General features: G+C 51.4%; 1 protein-coding gene across 9 annotated transcripts in view; it reads right to left on the reverse strand.

The window, feature by feature from the left end:
• The window catches only part of MYT1 (myelin transcription factor 1), a 127,850-nt gene that overhangs the window by 37,126 nt on the left and 66,627 nt on the right, over positions 1-24,097 (reverse strand). For all 9 annotated transcript variants that reach the window (XM_055266485.2, XM_063634074.1, XM_055266486.2 and 6 more), the window contains 3 exons: positions 11,528-11,628; positions 4,387-4,441; positions 3,373-3,403 (listed from right to left, as the gene is read on the reverse strand). In XM_055266485.2, the coding sequence (XP_055122460.2) occupies positions 3,373-3,403; positions 4,387-4,441 (86 nt within the window). In that variant the 5' untranslated portion in view covers positions 11,528-11,628. The remainder of the gene's footprint in view (positions 1-3,372; positions 3,404-4,386; positions 4,442-11,527; positions 11,629-24,097) is intronic.

Here is a 24,097-nt window from a genome sequence, read left to right on the forward strand (position 1 = left end):
CACTTGACTGGGGGTTCCCTTTCCAAACTGAGGGAGTTGCCGCTGCTGCCACCCACCTCTCCCTGCCTCTAGTCTCTTCTAAAATCCAGGCCCACACTTGCTTTCACTCTTTGGAAAACTAGCTTTGAGACTTTTCACAAAAAGCTCCTTGTTATTGGGGATTTGAAGCTAAGGTCCCAATTAGTCGATGAAATCACTGAGTTAATCAGGCAATTAGGCGACAGCTGCTGTGGAGGCCTGTGGGGACTGGACTGCCCTGAACACATCACCCTCAGCTCAGAAGAGTCCTGGTCCCCAGAAAGGTGGGCCTGCACCTCCCAGCCCCAGCCTCAGAGGGTGTGAGACAGGGCTGTGAGCCCAAGTGCGTGGAGCTGACAAGGCCACTCCGGGACAGGAAGCTGGAAACCCCTTAGATGCCTGCTCCCCACCCCACGCCAAGTGGACAAGAGACCCAGCCAGGGCCTCCAGGGGTGTCGTGCCAGCCGACGCCAGCCCTGCAGTTCACCTGCAAGCACATTCGGCTCTTATTTACTGATGTCCTCTGGCTGCTCAGGGCAAGAGCTGTAGGAAGAGGAAGACGGCCAGGGCTCCGGGACTCCTGACCCTCTTTTCTCCGGGAGGAGGGAACTCCCCAGCCTTGACTCCCCAGCTCCAACTAGGGCTGGTGTCAGAGATGTGAGGAAAGGACGCAAGTGAGGCTGGGAAGAGGGTGTGGCTCACAGTCACCCCTCAGCTGGCATCCTGCATGACAGCTCTGAGAGACCCAAACTTGAAAAGTAGGCATCAAAGAAGACAAGTCAGGAGAGGAGCTGAATCCCAGCCTGGAGCCCCATGCTTCAGCTACCAGCCTTTGAAGACACTGCTTTCCCTGCCTTCCCTCCCTCTCCTGGGGCAGTCATCTGGGCGGGAGTTGGCCAGTGGCTCAAGGAGCAAGGCACCAGAAGAGGAAGGTGAGCTACAGACGTGTTCTCTCTCTGAATTTGGAGATGGTCCTGAACTCAGTGTTGTCGGCACCTCGCTGTCTCCAAGATGCTAACCCCAACCCTAACCTTCCCTAGTCTTCGCCTCCAGCAGAGCCAGTCTGAGGCCACGTGACAGCAGATGGACCCAGGCAAAAATACAAGCTGAAATGTCATCAGTTCTTCCACTGGGGTGAAAGGAAAAACCATCAAACTGCTTCTTCGCTCAGGCACTCCCAGTGGGCTCCAAGGTCGGAAATAGCCGCTCAGGGTCCTACTCCATCCAAGTCCAACCTCTCCTCAGCTCACCTGGTAAACAGCCAATGGAGTGTCTTCCTGGGAGCTCTGCCGGAGCTGGTGGGGAGGCGAGCTGGGGTTAGAGGCTCTGCAGGCTGTGAAGTTCTGAGTCAATGCAGTGTTAAGTCTCTCATCCACAGAACAAGTCCTGCACACAGGGGTTCCCGACAGGTGACTCTGTGTCCGTGAGCTCATCCAGTGCCACGGTCTGCACACAGGACGTGATGCTCCTCTCACAGACCGCAACAGTGCATTTTCTCTGTGGGTCATGCTTCCTGTTCTGGCACCCACAGTGTGGGCCCCCCCAGGACAGAGGTCTCATCCGCTTGTCCAGTCAGAGCCCAGGGTCTTTGGGAGGGGAAACACCATCAGTCCATTTCTGTGGTGTAAATGCTCCCACGACGGCTGGGCACGCAGTCAGCCAGCACGAGCCACAGGCACGCCCACGTGAAGCGTGTGGCCAACAGATGTTTGAGAATACAGGAATGAATAGTACCTCCCACGCAGAATGTATTTGATTCCTTGGAACATCAACTTTGTTCTATTTTACTCTAAGCATCCCTTGTCAGCAATGAAGAATTGCTGCAGAAATTGTTGTTGGAACACTAGATGTCAACACATCTCCCCCCAATTCCTCCATTAAAAAGTTTACGGGTCTCACTATTACCAAACATGTAGGTTGAGACCACAAGGCTCACAATGAGGGCGTCAAAATCCAAACGCTCACAGAACCCCTCACTGAGGCTGGACAGGTCCTCTCAGAATGTTTCAAAACAAACAAATCTATTTGAGAGTCACTTTTCCTTCCGCTGTTTCAAAGCTACAAGATAGCACCCTGCCATTTGTATTTGCCTTTTCAACTTCCTCCACACTCCATCTGTTACCACAAAAGCCTGGAGTTTCCTCAACTCCTGTGCCTCACTCACTGCGCCCTCGCCTGGGATTCTCCTCCATCTCTGTCTCCACCGTGTCCCTGGGCGGCTGCCACGTGGCACCTCCTCTTCCCTTTACTCAGGGCCCTTTCTGAGCATCTCTCGCCATCACAATCACTGCTTCTTCAGCAGGCCGGCCAAGCAGACAATGTCTCCCTTCCAGGGAGCCGACCCCTGTGCTTCGGGGGACTGTGTTCTGGGGAGCACCCAGTGGGATGCTGAGGACACCAGACCGGAAGTGCCGGTACACGACCTGGTTTGGCTGAGGTTCCACCCCACCCCTCCCACCCGTTACCCAGGGTGGGGCCTCCAGCAAGTAGCGCATGCCGTTCAGCTCTTCTGGTCAGATGAAGGTTAACCCCTGAGTCTCAACTTCCCCACTTCACAAACAGGATAATAACATCACCAGGCAGTGCTTCCATGACCTTTCCAGAGACCAAGACTGTGATGTGTGACTGACACAGAGCATGGGGCTTGCAGCACCCCAACTCCCTCCCGTAGTCCTCCCCCTTCATCTCCAAGTTACGGGGCCTCAAGTGTCAGAGGGACACTGTCTTCCTGTCCCACCTCTGCGAAAGGTTTACAAAGTGAACTTTGCAGTCCTCTCATTTTCCTGATCGGCAGAAGCCATCCACTCTTCAATTATATGCTGAACAATATGATGGTCCCTGCCCTGAGAATTTGTACCCTAAGAAGCAGGAAGGAAATGGTCACAGAGCTCAGCCAGCCACGTCACCAGCACACAGAACTGCTGTTTGCATCCTGAGCCAATGGAAGACTCAGGATGTAGAAGACCCCCTTCTCTCATCTCATCCCCGAACTGGGCCTCCAACCATCTGGCACAGAAGCACTTGTGAGGGTCCGCTAAGAGAGCAGTTCGTTTTTGGTTTGGGGGACCGCGGTGACAGTCCAGGTCCTCGTGGTGACCAGATGTGGGCACATCCGTGTCCTTGCCATGATGCTGGGGCACCACATGATGGGGCCAGGACAGAGGTGAGCACGGACAGAGATGGGGCCAAGACAGCTGGACACGTGGCCAGGAGAAAGGCAGTCTACTTAGGGAAAGCAGGGGCTCACCAGGGGTGTTTGGTCAATCCAAGAAGACCCCGTTTGGGACATTTAGGGTATCTCCAGGGTCACAGGCACATAGATGACACTCGGTGCTAACAGGAAGGGTTCCTTACCTGAGGTCTGCAGCTGTGGCCTCCGGGGGTCCTGGGAAAAAGAGAGAAACAGGGAAAACATGTGGGAATTGTGATTTTAAAGGCTCATTGCCCTAACAGCATAAACTAAGTTAAACAGCCGAGAGGATTGCCAAGGACAAGTGGAGGCAATCTCAATGAGACCTGAGCAGTTTCCCCGGGGCCCTCACCCTTTCCTGACCTCCCAGAGAGTCCTCCAAGGTCAACAGAGTGAGGGGCTCCCCAAGCCCGGTGCTGCCCCAGAAGCTCCCCTGAGCAGCCCGGCAGTTTTGCAGAGTGGGACAGATACTCCAGCTCAGACAGGATCTCTGGGACCTTGCGGCCAGGGATAGTATCTCTTTCTCTAATTGCAGATAGAAGTCAGCTTTTGGCAGGAAACACAAACCACCAGATCAAGCTGGACAGAGAAGAGAACAACTGGACCAAGTTACTGGTCCTTCAGTGATGGCTGCAAAGATGCACGGGGCTCTGACCAGGGCAGGCACACCTGAGATGCTTGGGCACAACAGGAAGCCCCCACCCGTATCAGGGAGGTAAGTCTGGCCAGGGGTTGGGGCTCAGATCCCAGCAGAGTGAGCAAGGCATCGGCCCCCTCTCCTCCCACTGCACTTCCAGCTCAACCCAGCAACCTCCTATTCCCCATCAGCACCAAGACCGATCTCCTGGGAAGGAAGGAGGATGGCGGTGGAAGGCTGGCGGCCTCTCATTTCCAAACAGAAGGGTCCCGTAACTGAGCCTTGCTACTCCCACTCCATGGAGCTAGGTCCGCCTTTACATTTCTGCCCTCAAGGCAGGTTTATCTGGGCCAAAGGCCCCTCAGCGGCCCTCTTAGATGCCAGCTTCAAAGCTCAGCAGCCCTGAGGATGAACAAGGCTGAAGAGGCCTGAGGTCCTCAGGGCATCTCTGCACACGTGTGGTTCGGGGTTTGTGCTCCTGAGGAAGACCACGGAGGAAAGTGGCATTTACAGCCCCAGAGGAGGGGAGGGCAGCACTCACCTCGCAGGGCCTTGGATCGGGTGCGAGCTCGCTTGTCTTCATTTTCTAAGCTCATCTGCAAGCAAAAAACCATGATGTTAACAAGAAAACCCAGCCAGTGCCTCTGGAGTCAGAGCCATCAGGAATGTCTGGCCATTTTCTGGCTCAAGCTTTGACAGCAAAGGTGATTTTGGGCACAGAATGACAAGGATGGGCTCACAGGACAAGAAAGGCCTGGGGCCAGGTGCAGCAGGTGGGAGGGTGTAGAGAAAGGACCTTCCACAAGGCTTGGAAGTGTCCCATCAGCATGTCCCCGCCCTCGGCAAGGAGGGTACAGTGCACCGTGCCCTCCCACTGCCCCCAGGTTTTCACCTGCCAACAAGTGCTGAGGCGTGGGCCCTGCCCCACTGAAGCCTGACGAATGTCCGTGTTTTATCCATGAGGGCCTCCTGGCCCGACACAGAGCAGCACCCACTGCTCACCTCACCCGGCCAGGAGGGTGCTGAGGCATCAGGGCAGGTCGCTCACCACAAACTCAGCCACCAGAGGCAGCTCCAGGTCATCCAATGGCTTCTGACCCCAACGTGTCCCCAGAGCACAGCTTCCCATGGGCCCTTTCTTCCCACTACAGCAGAAGGCTTTAATGCCCCTCACGCACCAGGGTCATCCCGTGAGAAACAGGCAACCTGGAGCGGCCCCAGCCCACATGTTCTCCGGGCCTTGAGGGCCTGGCTGCCTTGCCTGAGCCCATGGGTGTCCCTCCCCACCTGTGATCCTTGAATCTGACCAGCCTCTATGAGGACGCTGCCCACAGCATTGTCCTGCGAGGGAGCCATGGGGGACCCCCCAGGAGGGTGACAATCACAGAAAGGACATGTCAGGTGGTGGTGAGGGTCACACACAGCATCCTTGTCCTGTGTCACCCATGACAAATCTGGGCAGGCAGGTAAATCCCACACACTCCATGCTATGCAAAACATTCTCCCTGGGGAGCCACACCAGGCCGGGGAGGGCACCTCTATCTGGACAGGGGAGGCCCAAGAGGAGAACGCTGGACTCCACCACCATCACCTGTGGCCAGGAAGGGGAGGCAGCAAATCCACACCTGTCCCAGGCCACAGACACCAGAGCTGCCAGGGCTCTATGCATGAGGTAGTCAAAGGGAAAGCAGGGGAGTGGAAAGAAGTAGCAGAAGAAAGGAAGAGAGGCAGCAGGAGGGGGGCTCAGAAGCCCCCACGTCTTAAATGGGGCTTTCGTTCCTGAAAACCAGCAAGAGACAAATGTCTACAGTACCACCTGGGAAGAAAGAAAAAGGAATTCCCCCAATTAGTAAGATGAAATTTGCAAATTGAACCTCCCCCATGCAGCAGCACTAACATACAATGATGTATGTGATTTGTTAAGGAAGAAAAATCAAACCTGGGTAATTTAAGCAACCTGTCGACTCCGGGCTGTGGGGCACGGTGCTGTGAGCCGTGCGTTTATTACAGCCTTCCAATAGAACGGAAGACAATTACTACAATTTCTGTTTTTAAAGCGGAGGTTCCCCATGGGCCAATGGCTCACATTTAAAGTGAGAGAGGAGCAGGTGTCACAGGGACTTCATTACATTTATGAGCCTTCAAATGTCGTCTGCTCTGAGCCCGTGCGCAATGCCTTCCGATGCAGGACGTACAACGGGGCTGATGCGTCTGATTGCGCAGCGCCTGCACTCAGCTGAAATGCAATCTACAGCTCTATTTTATTTATTTATTTATTTTTGCCAGTTTTCCCAAGGATATTGGCAAGCATTGTGCTAGGTTAAAGCGTGCCTTGGCAATTTGGATGTCCTGCAGATAAATTATTCAAAGAGCAGAGAATAGAGAGGGTTGCAGGGATGTGTAATGGGCGCTGCTTGAAAACTGTGAGCTCCCGTTGATGAAGCTGACAGCTCTGCCGCTCCTTCTGCTGCGCACCTTACCATTTGCAATTTATCTGCATTGACTGGTCAATAAGCGAGAAGTTCTCTTAGGTGCATGCAGCTTTGATTTTTAAAGGGAAAAAACTGCTACCAAAGAAAAAAAAACCAGGCTCTTTAATATGAGAATGAATCCGTAAGAGCTGGGTGACTTGGGACACTGGTTTCTGAGCTGTTTGAAATCAGCAGTGCCAGCTGATGCGAAAGCATCTGGACAAAACCAGCACTGCTTGATTTACATCACTTTTCTTTTCGAAAGAAGTCAAAGCACTTCAGAGGTGAGTTCTCTGCTCTCCTCCTGCCGCAAGATCAGCACCACGATGTGGTAGATGGAGAGCGGGTGCTGGGGGCGGCCCTGTGCCCAGCACCACCCAGGCTCACCTTGGTGATCACTGGGCGGCAGCCCCCCAGACCTTCTGCCCCCACCACACGATGACAGCTGGGCCCTAAAGGGCAGCTCAATGACGCAAAGAAAATTAAACACTTCTCAATCTTTCATTGATTTTTAAAACACACTTTACTTGTTCCAAACACAAGCCAACCAGGTCCCTTTTTTGTGCAACCTGGAAATAGCCCAGTCCCCTCTCCCCTTGAGAGTGAAAAGGCAGAACTACCCCATCACCCACTCTCACTGCTGGGCCGGCAACCTTTCTCAAGAACGTCTGCTCTGTTTCTCCAAATGCCAGCTTCATTCTGCCACTGCGAGCATGTCTTGAGGCTCTAATTAATATTTCAATAGTTCTGCCTTCAATAGGAAAGCCATGAAAACTATGGGGAGGAGAATAATTCGTAAATGCAAATACGTTGTACATTGCTACATTAACCCAAGAGAACTGTCTCTTTGTCCATCCATTGAACTTGCTTTCTTAGTGCCATATAAAAGCAGTCTCTCAAAAGTGTGTTTTGCTTTGTTCTGTTTTATATTTCTTTTTAGTAAAGTCAACATTAATCATGTAAGCTCATTTGAAAATATACATAGTTCTGGCTGGGCGCGGTGGCTCATGTCTGTAATCCCAGGACTTTGAGAGGCTGAGGCAGGTGGATCACTTGAGGTCAGGAGTTCATGACCAGCCTGGCCAACAGGGTGAAACCACATCTCTACTGAAAATACAAAAATTAGTCAGGCGTGGTGGTGTGTGCCTGTAATCTCAGCTACTTGAGAGGCTGAGGCAGGAGGATCACTTGAACCTGGGAGGCGGAGGTTGCAGTGAGCCGAGATTGCACCACTGCACTCCAGGCTGGGTGATAGAGTGAGACTCCATCTCAAAAAAAAAAAAAAGTATATATATATATATATATACACACACACACACACACACATAGCTCTCACCATGACATGCTACGAAGACCAGCCCCTTTTCCAGACTCATATGCGTGCTGGCCTTGCCAAGCCAGAGTGCCCTGAGTTGGGTGTTTACAAACTCAGGAACCAAAACAAGCCAATGCAGTAAGCAGTCTTGAAACCTGCAGAGGAATCTGGACTCAGGCTGCAGCTGTGACAAATACAATCAGAACCCAGAAACAGGGCTGGGCGTGGTGGCTCACGCCTGTAATCCCAGCACTTTGGGAGGCTGAGGCAGGCATGGTGAAACCTAACTCTACTAAAAATACAAAAATTAGCCAGGTGTGGTGGTGGCCACCTATAGTCCCAGCTATCTGGGAGGCTGAGGCAGGAGAATCGCCTGAGGCGAAGGTTGAGATGAGCTGAGATTGCACCACTGCACTCCAGCCTGGGTGACAGAGCAAGACTCCATCTCAAAAAAACTAAAAAATGAAAAGAACCCAGAAACATAGCCAGTAGCAAACCACTCGTGTCTAACCTCTAAGGGGAAATGGGAGACTCAACTTCCAAAGATGTCAGGGTTGGAGATTTTCCATGAAGCCCAACAGGCTTTGTGCAAACTTCCACCTTTGCCCCCAGAGGCTGTGTCTCCCCACTCCTTCCCGGGCCCCAGGTCAGGGACACCCATTTCTCCTCGCTCACTCACTGACTCCCTCTCTGTCTCTCTCTGCCTCTTTCATTCCTTTTTCATGCTTCCTCCCAGGCCAGGGCCCTCAGAGCTGAACAGCTTCCTCCCTCAACCCCCATCACATCCCTTCTGCACCAACGGCCTGGGGCGGGTCAAAGGACAGAATCCTGGCTGAAGCCTGGCCCCAGCAGGACGGTGTCCTGGCCCTGAGGGGCACCAGCCTGGCATCCCAAGGTTTGTACATCACCCCAGGGAGGCAGGGGTGAAGATCCACGTTCCCACTCAACGATCTAAGAGCAGCATTCAAGCATTTGCGTTGCTCCCCTCCCGAGTATCCCAGGAGGATCATCTGCTGCGTCCACAGCCCTTCCCTTCCCTTTCTTTGGAGCATGGACCTGTCTGCCAGCTCAGCCCACAGAACAGATATAGAAAGTCGGTGACCTCAGCACACATCCTGCTTTCCACTCTCTTGCTCTCTGAGGCTAAACCATATGCCCTCACCCCTGAACCCCACTGGCAGCCATCACAGTACCCCTGGTTTCTTGCAGAGACAGTTCTGTCCCCACATTGGGTGATGTCTTGTTGCATGTCTGAAATTCTGAAATTCTCCTGACAAATTCAGCAGAATAGACCAGCCTCCTCCTTGGGGTACAGAAAGGACACCTCCATGGGGCATCATCTAACACATGTCTGAGAAGGGTTCTCTTGACAGCTCTAAGCATGGGATACTTGCTCACTTCTCTCCCAAATCAAAAATTAGAGCTACATAATGGATACCCTGATGAAGCAGCCATATCTGCAACTGTCTGTTAAAAACTCCAGCATAAATGGAATTTATACCCACCCAGGGTAGAATCCAACAACATAAAGAGAGGCCAGAAGGGCCATACCCAGTGGCAGCTCCTTCCCTTGCAGGAGCCTCTATCCAGTAGTCCTTGCCAGAGGCACCCCCTGCCCTGGGTGGCAGGAAGAAGGGTTGGCTGAATGGCCATGCAACTGATCTTTTCCTTGATTCCGTATCTCTGAATGTTTTGCAAGAAGGGGGTTGAGGAGCTACCATCAGTGCCTGCACACCACCACCTGACTTTTCTGGCAGCCCCTTCCAACCAGTCCTGAGCTGTCCACAGGCCTGGTGCTGAACTCAGAGGCATGCCGCAGGCTGTCACGGTCCCCTGCACAAGGTTTGTGTGTTCACTGCCCTCTCATGCTGGCTCCTCACCTCACCCATCTCCTGTCCTAAGCCAGCCTCTGGAAGGCTGACCCCAATGCTGCTGTGGCTGTGTTACATTCTCACACTGTGACCATGGCTCATCCCCTCTGCTGCCACCCTCCTCAGCCTCCTTAGTCAGGAGATTCTACCTGCACCTGCCCCACTGTCCTCTAGGCAGTCGACCCTTTCTCATCCTCTCGCCTTCTCTGGCACACTTTTCATCTTAGCTTCTCTATTCAGAGCAGTAACTCAGGCCCTATCTGCAAGAAATGAAGGGAAGTAAGCAGTGATGAAAGAGCCGGTGATGCCACGAGGACCTGGGCATGGACCCTGGCTTTGTTCACAGGAGCAGCACTTTGAACAGCCATGGGTTGTCCATGGTAGGTCCCAAACTCTGAGTTTGTCATGCCTGGACCAGGGGGAGACAAAAATCTTCCTACTCACCCCTGACATGGCACTAGACATTTGTAGATAACACTGCATGCAGAGCCCCTGGCCTCAAATCAAGTAACTTTCATGCTCACATGATCTCATGCCAGTACAGCGCTATGTGAATTCTCAGGATTTGGGGCAGGGTGAGGGGAATGAGGCCAAAAACTCAATGATCAAGATAAATAATATTTTAATTCAATATTTTGAAACATCAACATGATGCAAAAAACCCCTAATAAACAAGATACCAAAACTTCAAATAAAGACAGGATCAATATTACCAACTCTTCCTTGTGCCTCAGGCTCCAATATGGATCAGCAGAGCACTGAGAATCCTGTGGGAGCCAAAATATGAGCGGAGGAGCTTAACAAGGTATCTATAACAGACCCATTAAAATGTACATTCTCACCACCAGATTCAAAAGACAAAGGTTGGGTTTTGAGAGTAAAATAAGAGCACCCCCAAATGAAGTTCCCACTGCAATAGCCCTCCTTGCCTACACCCTACGCCATCACTGTCCTTGAGCCATGCCCTGAGTCACAGCTGGATCCTTGCTGGAGAGCATCTACATGCAAAAAAAAGAGAGAGCTCAGAATCCGATCTTTGGGAAGGGCTTCAACCTAAGCCTGTTGTCAGCCTCTCCTTCCAGCTGTGAGGGTCACCTGACCCTGGGGACCTGGCCTCATCCAGAGAGTATTGGTGGGAAGTTCTAGAATTAGAGGGTTGGTGGTGGAGAACAGTGGCTGTAAGCACATGTGACATCACAGTTCAGGAGTGTCCCCGAGGGGAGATCTTACACCCTGGGAAGGTATAAGGAGGGCTTGCACCATCTGCCTCCCCTTAGGAAGATCGAAATAAAACAAGGCCAACAGACTTCATAAGTTCCTGCCAGCAATCTCTGCTGTCAGATCCTGTTGGGATTCTCAGCCTGCCCAGGTAAATGCAGGGTGAATAGAGAACCATTGCTCAGGCACATCACAGAGCCCAGATGTGATCATACCTCAAAGCAGGGAAGTGAGACTCTGGGGTCACATTTTCATTTTGGTGGGTTTTTTTGTTTGCTTGCTTGCTTGATTTCTGAGACGGAGTCTTGCTCTGTCACCCAGGCTGGAATGCAGTGGTACAATCTTGGGTCACTGCAACCTCCGCCTCCCAGGTTCAAGTGATTCTCCTGCCTCAGCTTTCCCAGTAGCTGGGATTACAGGCGTGTGCCACCATGCCCGGCTAATTTTTACATTTTTAGTAAAGACGGGGTTTCACCATGTTGGCCAGGCTGGTCTTGAATTCTTGACCTCCAGTGATCCACCTGCCTCAGCCTCCCAAAGTACTGGGATTACAGGTGTGAGCCACTGGGCCCAGCCTGGGGTCACATTTTAGTTTTGATCTACTCAGAGTCATTTTTCTTCCCTTAATTTTAAAGTGACCAGATCATTGCTGATCCTAGTCTCCATTTACCCTTCACCTAACCTGGACTCTGGTGAGGATCAGACCAAAAGTTGCCTCCATGCTTCATGCCTGCAGCTGAAGAGAGGCTTTGTGCAGGCAGCCATGGGGTGGGGCCCTGTGACAGGGGCTGCCCTCTCATGCCTCACCTTGCAGTGTCTGCCCAGAAGGTGTCTTGAGGTCCTGCAGCTGCTGGCCTTGCCTCCGTGTGTCCACCTCTGATTTAGCAGCTCACCCCGGAACTCATTTTCTGAGGGTTTAAAAAGGTTCAAGGTCAGAAAAGGAAAGCTTGGTGGGTGCCAGCTGTGCTGGCTCAAGGGGAGAAAGTGAGAAACTTGGGACACTTTTTTAGACATCATATATTCAATCCCTATTTCCTGGAATCCACTGGAAAAACAGACAAGGTCATGGCTCCATGGCTGTTTCAGGGACAAGAGGCAATTTCTTTCCGACTCGGGAGCCTCCGTGGAGTCTTCCAGCACCTACAGTCCCCTGCACTGTTGTCCCAGCTCTGGTGCCGTTTCACGGAACATGCCTTGGGTAGGTGTTGGTTCCCACTGACAACCACGGCCACCAGAGAGGGCTGGGACAAGGCAGCTGACAGCCACCTTGAGAAAACTTGGCATTTCACCTCTCCAACTTTGAAAATGAGCTGACTAATGAGTAATTATTCGCATTACAACCAGATCCTTCCGCCCCTCAAAAGAATGCACAGTACATATGCATTTGAAAAAGAAGATTGTTTTGCACGACTTCTCTGGAGCCCACTGATTGAAGAAAGTGAGATCCACCCATGGTCTCAAATCAGCTTTGCTCCCCCCACAGGATCCCGGGGGCCCAGCACGCTCTTTGCCCTGGTTTCCAAAATCTTTTCTCACCCTGTGTTTCTGCCTCTCTCCAGGGCAATGCCTCCAGTTAATATTTAATTCCTCACATAAATTCCCATGTCTGAGCAGAGGCTGAATGCATCAGCTGGACATGACAAAGAAATGCATTGTGTACCTATTCCCTGCACGTCACTCCCCGTTTCCATGACAACCTGCTTTCTACATAACTGCAGCATTTCAAAGGAAGGTCATTAAGTAACCAACAATGAAACAGGAAATGAATATTCTCGCGTTCTGCTCTGGCTTCCCTTGGAAGTGAGTTTGGATTCTGCCGAAGGCACACTATTCCCACCCACTTTCTTTCTTTTCCTCATGTTTTTGATGTGCGTCCCCAAATGCAATTCTTCTCTAGGATTCTGGCCACTCCTGGCCCCAGGCAGCCCTGCGGCTCTGGCCACAGCATCCTCTTCTTATCTGGAAATGCTTCCATCCCATTACGGGGCTTCGGATTACCTTCTGGAGCATAAACACAGGGGAAAGCAGATTTGGTCGTCAAGGAGACAGCATAATATGAGGTCTTCAGAGGAATGAATAAAACCACTCAGATTCGGCACCTACTGTGTGCACCTAGTCTGTGCCTCCCCTCATTGAGCTGTAAGTCACCCGCAGGCCATCGCTGAGATGACAGGGCTCCCACCGCATGCTCCGGTGCCTGGACTAGTGAGGAGGGAGCTGCGGGAGTTTCCCCATAACCCAAGATCTCTAGGCCCCCTGGGTTCCCATCTGCCTCTGGTCATCTGCACTGAGCCAGTGTGAGGTGCCTCAAACTGGGGCCCAGCCTGCCCACCAGGTAATCCAATTCTCAACTCTATGACAGGGATGTGGCGTATAGGGAGGAAAAACACATTAGAAGATTCCATAAGTGAACCGACAAGAATCATATCAGCTGGGGAGTGTGCTTCACACTTTGAAGATGGGGCATGCGGTCCTCTGTGTGTCTCTTTTTTTATGTGACAACAGAAGCTGAGAGACAAGGCCCCAAAGTGCACAGGGCTCACTTTCTCAGCATCTACCCCAGGAGCCAAGATGCTGCAGAAACCTGCTCACTGGGCTGATTGGTAAGGCTCAAGCAGAATTTCTCGTTACCGTTACATATGTAAATATGCACGACAACTGGGGCATGTCTGGCTGACAGCTGGAGCGAAGGACATAAGGTCTGTGCACTCCAGAGGAGACGCTGCCTCTCCCGAGTGCGACTCCCCTGAGTTCTGCTCTGAGTCTCTCCTGCTTCTCAGCAAAGCCATGTGGACATGAACTGCAAGAGTCTCTGCAAAGGGACCTCCAGTTTTGTTTGGTGGGAGAGAACCAGCTCACTGGGGCTTCTCCACCCACACTCACCCGTGGGAGTCTGGAAATATGGAAGATTCTTCATTTGAATTCCACATTCATGTGGAATTCTTCATTGCCCACATCCCTTACACTCCTGTGCCTAGGTCAGTCAGCCCCGGGCTCTGAAGTCCTGAGGCCCTGAGGCCCCACATCTGCTCAGGAAAAGCACTTGCATCCCGGGATCAACTGCTCCTCCAAAGAGCCCCTCCTGCCTCCCTGAGGGAGCAAAGCCACTGAGCTTCTCTGGACAAAAGAGCAGAATGGCACCTGGTGAAAGCCTTTGTGCCACACCCCTGGGATACAGAGCACACAAGTAATCAAAGCACAAACCCCCAAGCTTAGACCCTCCTTTATGAGGACCTGAGGACCCGGCTCAACCCTGACAAGATTTAGCCTCCCTTCTCCAGGAAATGTCTTGGCAGCAAACGACGATCACTACTAGAAGCCCAGTAAGGTACGCCAGTTCTTCTCCTGTGGCCCTCTTGGTCCCCTACTGGGGCCTGTGTATGGCCAAGCCCCATGGGCTCAGCAGGCTCCACCCCAGACAAAGCTCTCCTGTCTGTAGGCTCTGCTCAATCAGCATCCCCGGCAGCACATTAAGCCCCCATGCACCAAAACAACATGCCAGGGCCACAGGCTACAGGAAAACCCCACAGAAACGTGGATGCTGGGGCCACAGGCTACAGGAAAACTCCACAGAAACGTGGATGCCGGGGCCACACGCTACAGGAAAACTCTCCACAGAAACGTGGATGCCGGGGTCACACGCTACAGGAAAACTCTCCACAGAAACGTGGATGCCGGGGCCACACGCTACAGGAAAACTCTCCACAGAAACGTGGAGGTGTTCCATAAAGACGCCCTTCCAGAAGTCATGCTGCTCCATGGACACTCTGTGGTAGGAACAAGGGTCCCCAAAGCTCACACAGGGCACTGCCGCCAACTCAGACCTGAGCAGCAGGTCACTACCCTCTCTGAGACTGAAGTTCTTCACCCATAAAGTGGGAGGGGAAGAATTATTTGGAGATGGAGAGACACGCACGGACGGAGCCTGGAAGTGAACCCATGAGGAGGTCAGCGCTGTTGTCATCACCGTGGCCTCTCTTGTCGGGAATCTGAAGTGACGTGGAGGTTTTCATCCAGACGAGCCTTTTCTCTTGGGTTACTAAGTTTCTCGTGAGTTAATCTGAATCCCTGCTCGTCGATGCAGATGGGAAACGGAACATCAGAGACAGCTACATCCTGAGTACGTCTCTCGGAAAACAAGCCTCTCGGGATCAGCTCCCAGCACCCAGAGGGCAGCGCTAGCTGGGACCCTTCTCTAGGGACCCGGCATCTTTGCACCTGGAGTCCTGCCTGCTCAAGGTCACCCCCACATCTGTCCCCACAGTGGCCCCAGGCTCACTTTTATGGGGCTCTGGTGGGCAGAAAAACTCAGTAAACAAACAGGGCCTGCTCAGTTGAGATTGATGCACAAAGTTCCAGAGGAGAGGGAACCACCCCTCACTGGCCAGAGACTCCAGCACAGGCCAGGGAGATGTGCAGAGCTGAGCTGCAGCCTCTCGTCTGTCTTCTCCTAATGAAGCCCTCTTTTTCCAACTCAGCAGCACTGCAAACTGGAGACCAGCCTGACCCAGGCCCCAGACAGGACGTTTGCACTGACAGCCAGTACTCTGTTGGGCTCTTCCCAGGCAGTGCCGCTGGCCTGCCCCAAGGTTTCCTTCTGTCGTCATGGCAAGGAGAGCCCCCTTGTCCCAGAGCTAACACCCCAGCTGCCGGCTGACCCACTGCCAGCACACACTTCCTCCTTGCACTGGCACTGTGGCCACTCCATGCACAACCCCATGGGGGACCCCCCACGGGCGACCGTGGCTGCTTTCATGCTGGCTGGGTGGCCTGGAATCTGGCCTGAGCCCACCTGCCCCCATGGTGCATCCCCTGGACCTCCGGGTGGGAGTCCCTGTGGCGGTTAGCTCTGATCCACTCCAGCCCTGGCAACCCGACCCCCTTCCACTGTGCAAAACCTCCCCACTCTGAAAACAAGAACAAAATAACAGGAAGGCTGAGTGACAGGCCAGGTGGTAAGTGTGGAAAGCCAAATGTTTTCAGTCTTCACAGGTTTTGCATCTCTGGTAACTAGGGCTGCCTTTGGGGCCAGGAGCTGTTACCACCTGCCCCTCAGCAAAGAGGGGAAGGGTAGTCACTTGAGAGGAGCCCATACCTCCATTCTCCCATGCACCCCTCCGGCCCTCCTCCGTCTCCAGCACAGGAGATGGAGTCTTGCCTCCCTGCTGAGCCGGCTTGTCCATCTGGACTTTATACCCACCTCCTTCCCACTGTCAATTAAAGTTCCCGGGAATATCAACTCTTCCCTCCATTCTTCTGGAATATTGAACTACTCTTCCCAACTCTTCAACAGGCGTGAGGCATCCATATTTAAAAACACAGTCTCTTTGGATGGCACGTCCCTGCCCAGCCCCCTCTCCATCTCCTGCTTCATGACTACGCTTCTTGCTGACCCTTCCTCAGTCCCCACCACAGTTGACCTCCACCCACATCCACCCACATCCCTCTACTGGAACAACAGGCGGCTTCATGTTCACAGGCCACGTGAGGGCCCACTAGACATCACTGCAGTGCACGTCTGTTCCCCGCTTCTGTGGCAAACACTCGCCCCGACCTTGTCAGTCACCTGTACGGGCTCCTCCTGGCCACCTGGCCACCCCATGTCAGACGCCCTCTCCTTTTTGCTTCCTCTCTGCCACAGTATCTGCTTCTTATGTGACTCGGGGTTTTCCTCTTCCCCCTCTTCAGTCATCAGCTCCTCAAGACAGAACCCTGAGGGGCATCCTTGGCCCCAAATCCTGCCAATGTTATTTTCTAAATCTCACCAGAATCTGACCATTTCTGACCTCTCCAGCTATGTTGTTTTGTTCTGTCTGCAAAAACTGACAAACTCATTCTAAAAATGTGTAAGGCAATTCAAGGAATATAGACTAGCCAAAACAATTTTGAAAAAGAGCAAAGTTGGAAGTCACACTTCTCAGTTTCCAAACTTACTACAAAGCTGCAGTAATCAAGGCAATGTGTTTCTAGCATAAGGACGGGCATATAGATAAGTGCGACAGAATTGAGAGTCCAGAAATAACCCCCTCTACTGATGATCAATTGATTTTTGACAACGAAACAAAAACAAGTTAATGGGAAAAAAAACTGTCTTTTCAACAAATGTGCTAGGACAACTAGATATCAAAAAAAAAAAATGAAGTTGGACCTCTCTCAAAAATTAACTCGCACTGGATCACATATCTAAATGTAAGAACCAAAACTCCTAGAAAACACAGGCGTAGATCTTTCCGACTTTGGGTTCAGCAATGGTTTCTTGGCTATGACAACAAAACTACAAGCCATTAAAGAAAAAAAGTAATATATTGGACTTCAAAAGGTTTAAAACTTTCGGAGTTAAAATAACACCGTCGGCCGGGCGCAGTGGCTCACGCCTGTAATCCCAACACTTTGGGAGACTAAGGCAGGCAGATCACTTGAGGTCAGGAGTTCGAGAGCAGCCTGGTCAACATGGTGAAGCCCCACCTCTACTGAAAATATAAAATTAGCCGGGTGTGGCGGTGCGTGTCTGTAGTCCCAGATACTTGGGAGGCTGAGGCAGGAGAATCACTTGAACCTGGGAAGTGGAGCTTGCAGTGAGCCAATATCGTGCCACTGCACTCCAGCCTGGGTGACAGAGCGAGACTCCGTCTCAAAAATAAATAAATAACACTGTCAATAAGGTGAAAAGAGAATCCAAAGACTGGGAGAAAATATTTGCAAATCGTAAACCTGACAAAGAGCTTGTATTTGGACAAAAGAACTCTCGTAACTCATAACAAGACAAATAACCCAATTTTAACATGAGCAGAGGATTTGAACAAACATTTCTCCAAAGATAACATGGAAATGGCCAATAAGCACATGAAGAGATGCCCAACAGCTAGTAGTCCAGGAAATGCAAATCAAAACCACACTCAGATACCATTGCACTAAAACGGCTGTAATTTTAAAGATAAACAGATAGTAACAAGTGTTGGCAAGAACCCTCATAGAATGCTGATGCGAATATAAAATAGCACAATCACTTGGAAAATGGCATGGCAGTTACTCAAAATGTTAAACATAGAGTTATATGACTCAGGAATTCCACTCTAGAATAAAACCATATGAGAAAATAGAATAAAAACAAGAGAAATAAAAACATATGCCCACATAAAGGCTTGTACACAACTATTTATAGCAGCTTTATTCATACTAGCCAAAAAGTGGAAAAACCCAAATGTCCATCAACTGCTGAATGGGTGATACGAAATACAGTGGCATAGTCTTTGGCAATAAAAAGGAATGAAGTTGCTTATACATGCAACAATGTGGGTGAATCTCAAAAACATCGTGTTCAGTGAAAGAGGCCAGGGACAAAAGACCACATATTGAACAATCCCATATTTATGAAATGTCCAGAACAGGCAGATTCATAGAGATAGAAAGTGGATTCATGGTTGCCTAGGGCTGGTGGAGGAGAGAATGGAGAATGACTGTGAATGGGCACGGGGTTTCTTTCTGGGGCGATTAAAACAGTCTAAAATTGGGCTGTGGTGATAGATGCACAACCCTATATGCTAAAACCACTGAGTTGTATACTTTCAATAGGTGAATTCTGTGATGTGCAGATTACATTCCAATAAAGCTGTTTTTAAACAGTGGCATGTGGATGGTCAGTGAGACACTCTGGGGACTCTTGCATAGGGCAGGAAGTCCCAGCAAGTCCCCCTTGGTTCTCCAGACTGGGTTCTGTGAGCCAGTGTCCTGGGCCAGCCTCTGGACCACTGTGCCTCAACCCCAAGCTGGACCACCTTGGATGCCTATCACTCCTTGCTCCTGGAGGCCAGGGAGGGCTGGGTCCAGGGATACAACAGGAGAATGGGTCATGCGGGTGATATGAGACAGGCCATGGAAGTCAGAGTGAGAGTTCTTGGGTCCACTGCACCCTCCCACTCCCCAGAGCAGTTAGAGCTGTACTCATTCAACAAGGCCAAAGGAAGGTGACCTGCCTCTGTGCAGCCAGGAGGCATCGTGACCCAGAACAGCACAAGCTCACCTCCCACCTCGGCCAGTGCTATGTCAGGATGTGTCAGCAGCTATCCATGCAGCTGCACTGATGGCCAGGGCCAATCCCAGCTGGTAGCTAATGCAGCAGCAACAACCCCCCATTCTGCCTGTTCGTGCGCATTGGCTGGACCTGCCACGTCCTGGGACACTGTGGCTGCTCCAGCCGCCACTTCCCTGGAGAGGGCAGGCCTTCTTAGCTTTCATCATACCTCATGCAGAGTGAAACGGAAAAGCTGGGCCCTGGGTTGAGTATAAACTTACATCTTGCCATTCGAAAGGAAAAAAAGACAAAACAAAAAAACTTTTTCCTACTTCTTCTCTCAATCCCTCATTTATCCCCTTCTTGCTGCTACTTGGGTTTAAATCAAAGCCTAGCAAGGCAGCAAGAAAAGGGTTAGAATAAAACTTTAGAAACAATTTAAGGCCCGCACGAAACCAATCACAGGTCACAGTAGACTCCTGGGGGACCACAGCCCAGGATTCTCTCTCTAGACCCAAAGAGCCTCTGACACCCAAGGTGACACCCCTGAGGTCCAGGCTGCACCCCCAGACATGGGAAGGTAAGGCACTAGGAGGCAAACAGACTCACATCTATGTCACATGGCTCCTGGAGGAGGCAGCAGAAGAACTAGGTCCAGCATCTCTCTCTCAAAGTTCAAAGCGAGGTCCCCACCGCAGTCTGAGAACTGCCAGGGCGCTCAATAACAGCTGTTCCTGGGACCGCTCCTGGCCTGTGGGAGGAACCTGCACCGGATGAGCAAATGAATGTTTCAGGAGGCTCCTTCAGGCTCCCTCCACTAACAGTGTGGGCAGCGGTTAGAGCAGGAACAAGGACAGACCAGGAGGCAGGACACAGACTCTCCAGACGCATGTGGACAGGCCAGATATGGCCCAGCCCAGACAGTGACAGGAGGACTTATTTGGGAAGTCCTGATACCATTGTGTCCATCCTCCCCAACTTGGAAATAAATTGTAAAACCAAAATGAAAAATTCAACAGAAGACCTGGGAGATAGAGTCAAAGAAATATACTAGAAAAGGGAACAAAAGGACGAAGAGATAGGAGAGACGGAGGAAACGCTGAGTGAGGCCTGACACCCGATTTGGGAGTTCCAGAAAGAGAGAATTAAGAAAATGGGAAGGAAAAGCATAAGTTAAATGATAAAAAAAAATTTCCCCAGAACTAAAGAAAATTATATTTTTAGATTAAAAGGCCCATTAAGCACCCATAACAGTGAATAAAAAAAGACCCACATCCAACCAAGCCCAGCACTATAAAATTTTAAAACACCAGGAATAGAAAAAGACCCTAAAAGCTTTTAAAGGGGGAAAAAGTCTCAAACGAAACTGATAACTACAATAGGATCACATTCTCAAGAGCAGCGTTCACAGACAGTAGAGAAAGCCTCTTCCCAGTTTCAAGGGAGTTGACATTCAACTTCAGGGCATGCCCTCTATGCCGGCAAAACACTGATCACGGGAAGTAGAAGAGTAAAAAAATCCAGAGATGCAAAGCCTCAAAAACTGCGCATTGAACAGTGAGTAAGGGAAGTGAGGCCAGGGCGGTTCATGGGGCAGGGGTGGTGATCGTTATCTACAAGAAAAACAAACCACAAAATCTTGTATGAGACGTAACACTGGTAAATACTGCTTGGTCCAGCAGCGAAACAATGAAGATAAAGAAAGATAATGCTCAGTGCTACAAAGGAAGCTAACTGGTCACTGTGAGCACAAGTGTCAGAAAGGTCCAGTTCTGGGGCCACAGGGAGGCCAACCAGCCCCTTATACTTGGAATGTCCTGTCCTACACCCTATGAACCCCAAAGTCCTGGGCAACTGGCCAGCGAGGCTCCCTAGCACCAGAGCCCTTGCAGGGGAGAAGGTGTCCCCATCAAGGCCTAGAACGGAGGGTGGGGCTGGCCTGTGCAGACCCAGAGGTTGGCCTGCAGAGAGAGGCTCAGCAAGGGGTCAGCACTTGTGTGGAGTGAGGACGGTGCTGGTAGGGGGAAAGAGGTGGATCAAAGAAGTAAACATATTAAAGATAATGGAAACCAGCTTTCTCACTGTTGGAAGAGCAAGTTATGCCTACGGAAAGGCAGAACTTTAGAATGAACCCCGTGTGGGAACTGGAATCAGAGGTTATCAATGTGAACTTGTGTTTTTCAATATACATCGATAGATGGAGAAGTAAATACAGACCTAGGTGAAAAAGGGCGTGTGTGTAGCGTGTGTCTGTAACTGTGTGTGTGTAGCATGTGTGTGTAACTATAATAGCATGTGTGTAACTGTGTAGCATGTGTGTAACTGTGTGTAGCATGTGTGTAGCACGTATGTGTAACTGTGTATAGCATGTGTGTAGCATGTATGTGTAACTGTGTGTAGCGTGTGTGTAACTGTGTGTAGCGTGTGTGTAACTGTGTGTAGCACGTATGTGTAACTGTGTATAGCATGTGTGTAGCATGTATGTGTAACTGTGTATAGCATGTGTGTGTAACTGCGTGTAGGGTGTGTGTAGCATGTGTGTAGCATGTGTGCATAGCACTTGTGTGTAACTGTGTGTAGCATGTGTGTAGCATGTATGTGTAACTGTGTGTAGCGTGTGTGTAACTGTGTGTAGCATGTGTGTAGTGTGTGTGTAGCATGTGTGCATAGCATTTGTGTGTAACTGGTGTAGCATGTGTGTAGCATGTGTGTGTAACTGTGTGTAGCACGTGGGTGTAACTGCTTGTAGCGTGTGTAGCATGTGTGTAGCATGTTTGCATAGCATTTGTGTGTAACTGTGTAGCATGTGTGTGTAACTGTGTAGCGTGGGTAGCATGTGTGTGTAACTGTTTGTAGCATGTGTGCAGCATGTGTAGCGTGTAACTGTGCAGCATGTTGTAGCGTGTAACTGTGTGTAGCATGTGTGTAGCCGTGTGTAGCATGTGTAACTGTGTGTAGCATGTGTGTAACTATGCATAGCATGAGTAGCATGATGTAACTGTGTGTGTAGCATGTGTGTGTAACTGTGTGTGGTGTGTGTGTAACGGTGTGTGTAGCATGTGTGTGTAGCATGTGTAACTGTAACTGTGTGTAGCATGTGTGTGTAACTGTGTGTGGTGTGTGTGTAACGGTGTGTGTAGCATGTGTAACTGTAACTGTGTAGCATGTGTGTGTAACTGTGTGTGGTGTGTGTGTAACGGTGTGTGTAGCATGTGTAACTGTAACTGTGTGTAGCATGTGTGTGTAACTGTGTGTGGTGTGTGTGTAACGGTGTGTGTAGCATGTGTAACTGTAACTGTGTGTAGCATGTGTGTAACTGTGTGTAGCATGTAACTGCGTGTAGCATGTGTGTAGTGTGTGTAGCGTGTGTGGCATGTGTGTAACTGTGTGTAGCGTGTGAGTGTGTAACTGTGTGTAGTGTGTGGCGTGTGTGTGGCATGTGTGTGTAACTGTGTGTGTGGCGTGTGTGAGTAGCATGTATGTGTGTAACTGTGTAGCGTGTGTGTGGCGTGTGTGTTTAACTGTGTGTGTAGCGTGTGTGTGTAACTGTGTGTAGCATTGTGTAACTGTGTGTGGCAAAAATGACTGGCATTTCCCTCTGACATAGAGGTGCCAGGATGCCCCATCAAATCCAGTGACCAAGTCAACATTATGAGTTAAGGGGCAAATCAGCGTCAGGTGAAGGGAGAACCTCCCACTCGGGTGTTCCTGCATCACAGGCAACACTGGACAAACCCACGTTGAAGGGCATTCCACGGAATAACGGCTCAGCGCTCCCACGTTCAAGGGTATCGCACTGAATAATGGCTCAGTGCTCCCACGTTCAAGGGTATCCCACTGAATAACGGCTCAGCGCTCCCACGTTGAAGGGCATTCCACCAAATAACAGCTCAGTGCTCCCAGGTTGAAGGGTATCCCACCGAATAACGGCTCAGCGCTCCCACGTTGAAGGGTATTCCACCGAATAACGGCTCAGCGCTCCCACGTTGAAGGGTATTCCACTGAATAACGGCTCAGCGCTCCCACGTTGAAGGGTATTCCACCAATGACTCAGCGCTCCCACGTTGAAGGGTATCCCCCCGAATAACGGCTCAGTGCTCCCAGGTTGAAGGGTATCCCCCCGAATAATGGCTCAGCGCTCCCACGTTGAAGGGCATTCCACCGAATAACGGCTCAGCGCTCCCACGTTGAAGGGTATTCCACCAATGACTCAGCGCTCCCACGTTGAAGGGTATCCCCCCGAATAATGGCTCAGCGCTCCCACGTTGAAGGGCATTCCACCGAATAACGGCTCAGCGCTCTTCCAAAAGCACAAGGTCATGAAAGGCGAGGAGCGCTGAAAACGACTTTAGATGCACGAGACACCAGGACCACACACAACACGTGGTTCCGAACCCACCCCTGAATGGGTCTGAGGACCAGATGGCCGTGAAGGTGAGGGTGGTGCAGTGGGAGAGCGGCCTCTCTGCTGGAAACACCCACCCAAGTGTCCTTGGTGATGGCATCGCATCGGCAACACGCTCTCAAACGCTCAGGAGAACAGCTTGGCTCTTTACTTGAAACGTTTCTGTGGCTTTGAGATTGTTTCAAAATGTATTTTTGAAAATAATGAGGATGGGGGACTGTGATTTAAGTAACCAGTGGTCAGTGGAGGCCTCTGTGAGGAGAGAAGCTGGGACCAAGGAGGATCCTGAGGTGCCTCCTCCGGGCAGGACGCTCCACCTCTCTCTGTCCCAGGACTGCTCCTGGAAGACCCTAAAGTCCATGATGTGCTCAGCCGAGTCTGTTTCCAAAGCTGGCTGGGCAGGTGCAGGCCCCAGCCCCACCCAGGGTTTCTCTCAGGGATGGCCGGCTCTGTTCCTGGGGGGCTCCTGGGAAGCCCAGGGGACCAGGCACCTGGGAAAGTCTGACAAGCTTGGAAATTTCCATAAAGAAGGTGGAACCCAGGCCTTAGAAGCTGCGGGTCCCATGGGGCTGAGAGGAAGGCGGAACAGGACTCCCTCAGCCCACACAGGAACCCCCGCCGCCATTTGCCCCTGCCCCCAGCCTTTCCCAGCAGCGGGTCCAAAACAGCTCCACTAGCTCCAGAGAGGGGTGCCCTCTTGTCCCCGCCCTGGAGAGGGGTGCCCTCTTGTCCCCGCCCCCGGAGAGGGGTGCCCTCTTGTCCCCGCCCCTGGAGAGGGGTGCCCTCTTGTCCCCGCCCTGGAGAGGGGTGCCCTCTTGTCTCTGCCCCTGGAGAGGGGTGCCCTCTTGTCCCCGCCCCTGGAGAGGGGTGCCCTCTTGTCCCCGCCCCGAGGGCCTCTTCCTCTCCACACCCTGCGGGGCCACAGTCACAGGGGCTTCTGCTCCGGGGTTTGGGGCATCTG

Source organism: Symphalangus syndactylus, chromosome 24 (genome assembly GCF_028878055.3).
Source record: "Symphalangus syndactylus isolate Jambi chromosome 24, NHGRI_mSymSyn1-v2.1_pri, whole genome shotgun sequence".
Lineage (NCBI taxonomy): Eukaryota > Metazoa > Chordata > Mammalia > Primates > Hylobatidae > Symphalangus > Symphalangus syndactylus.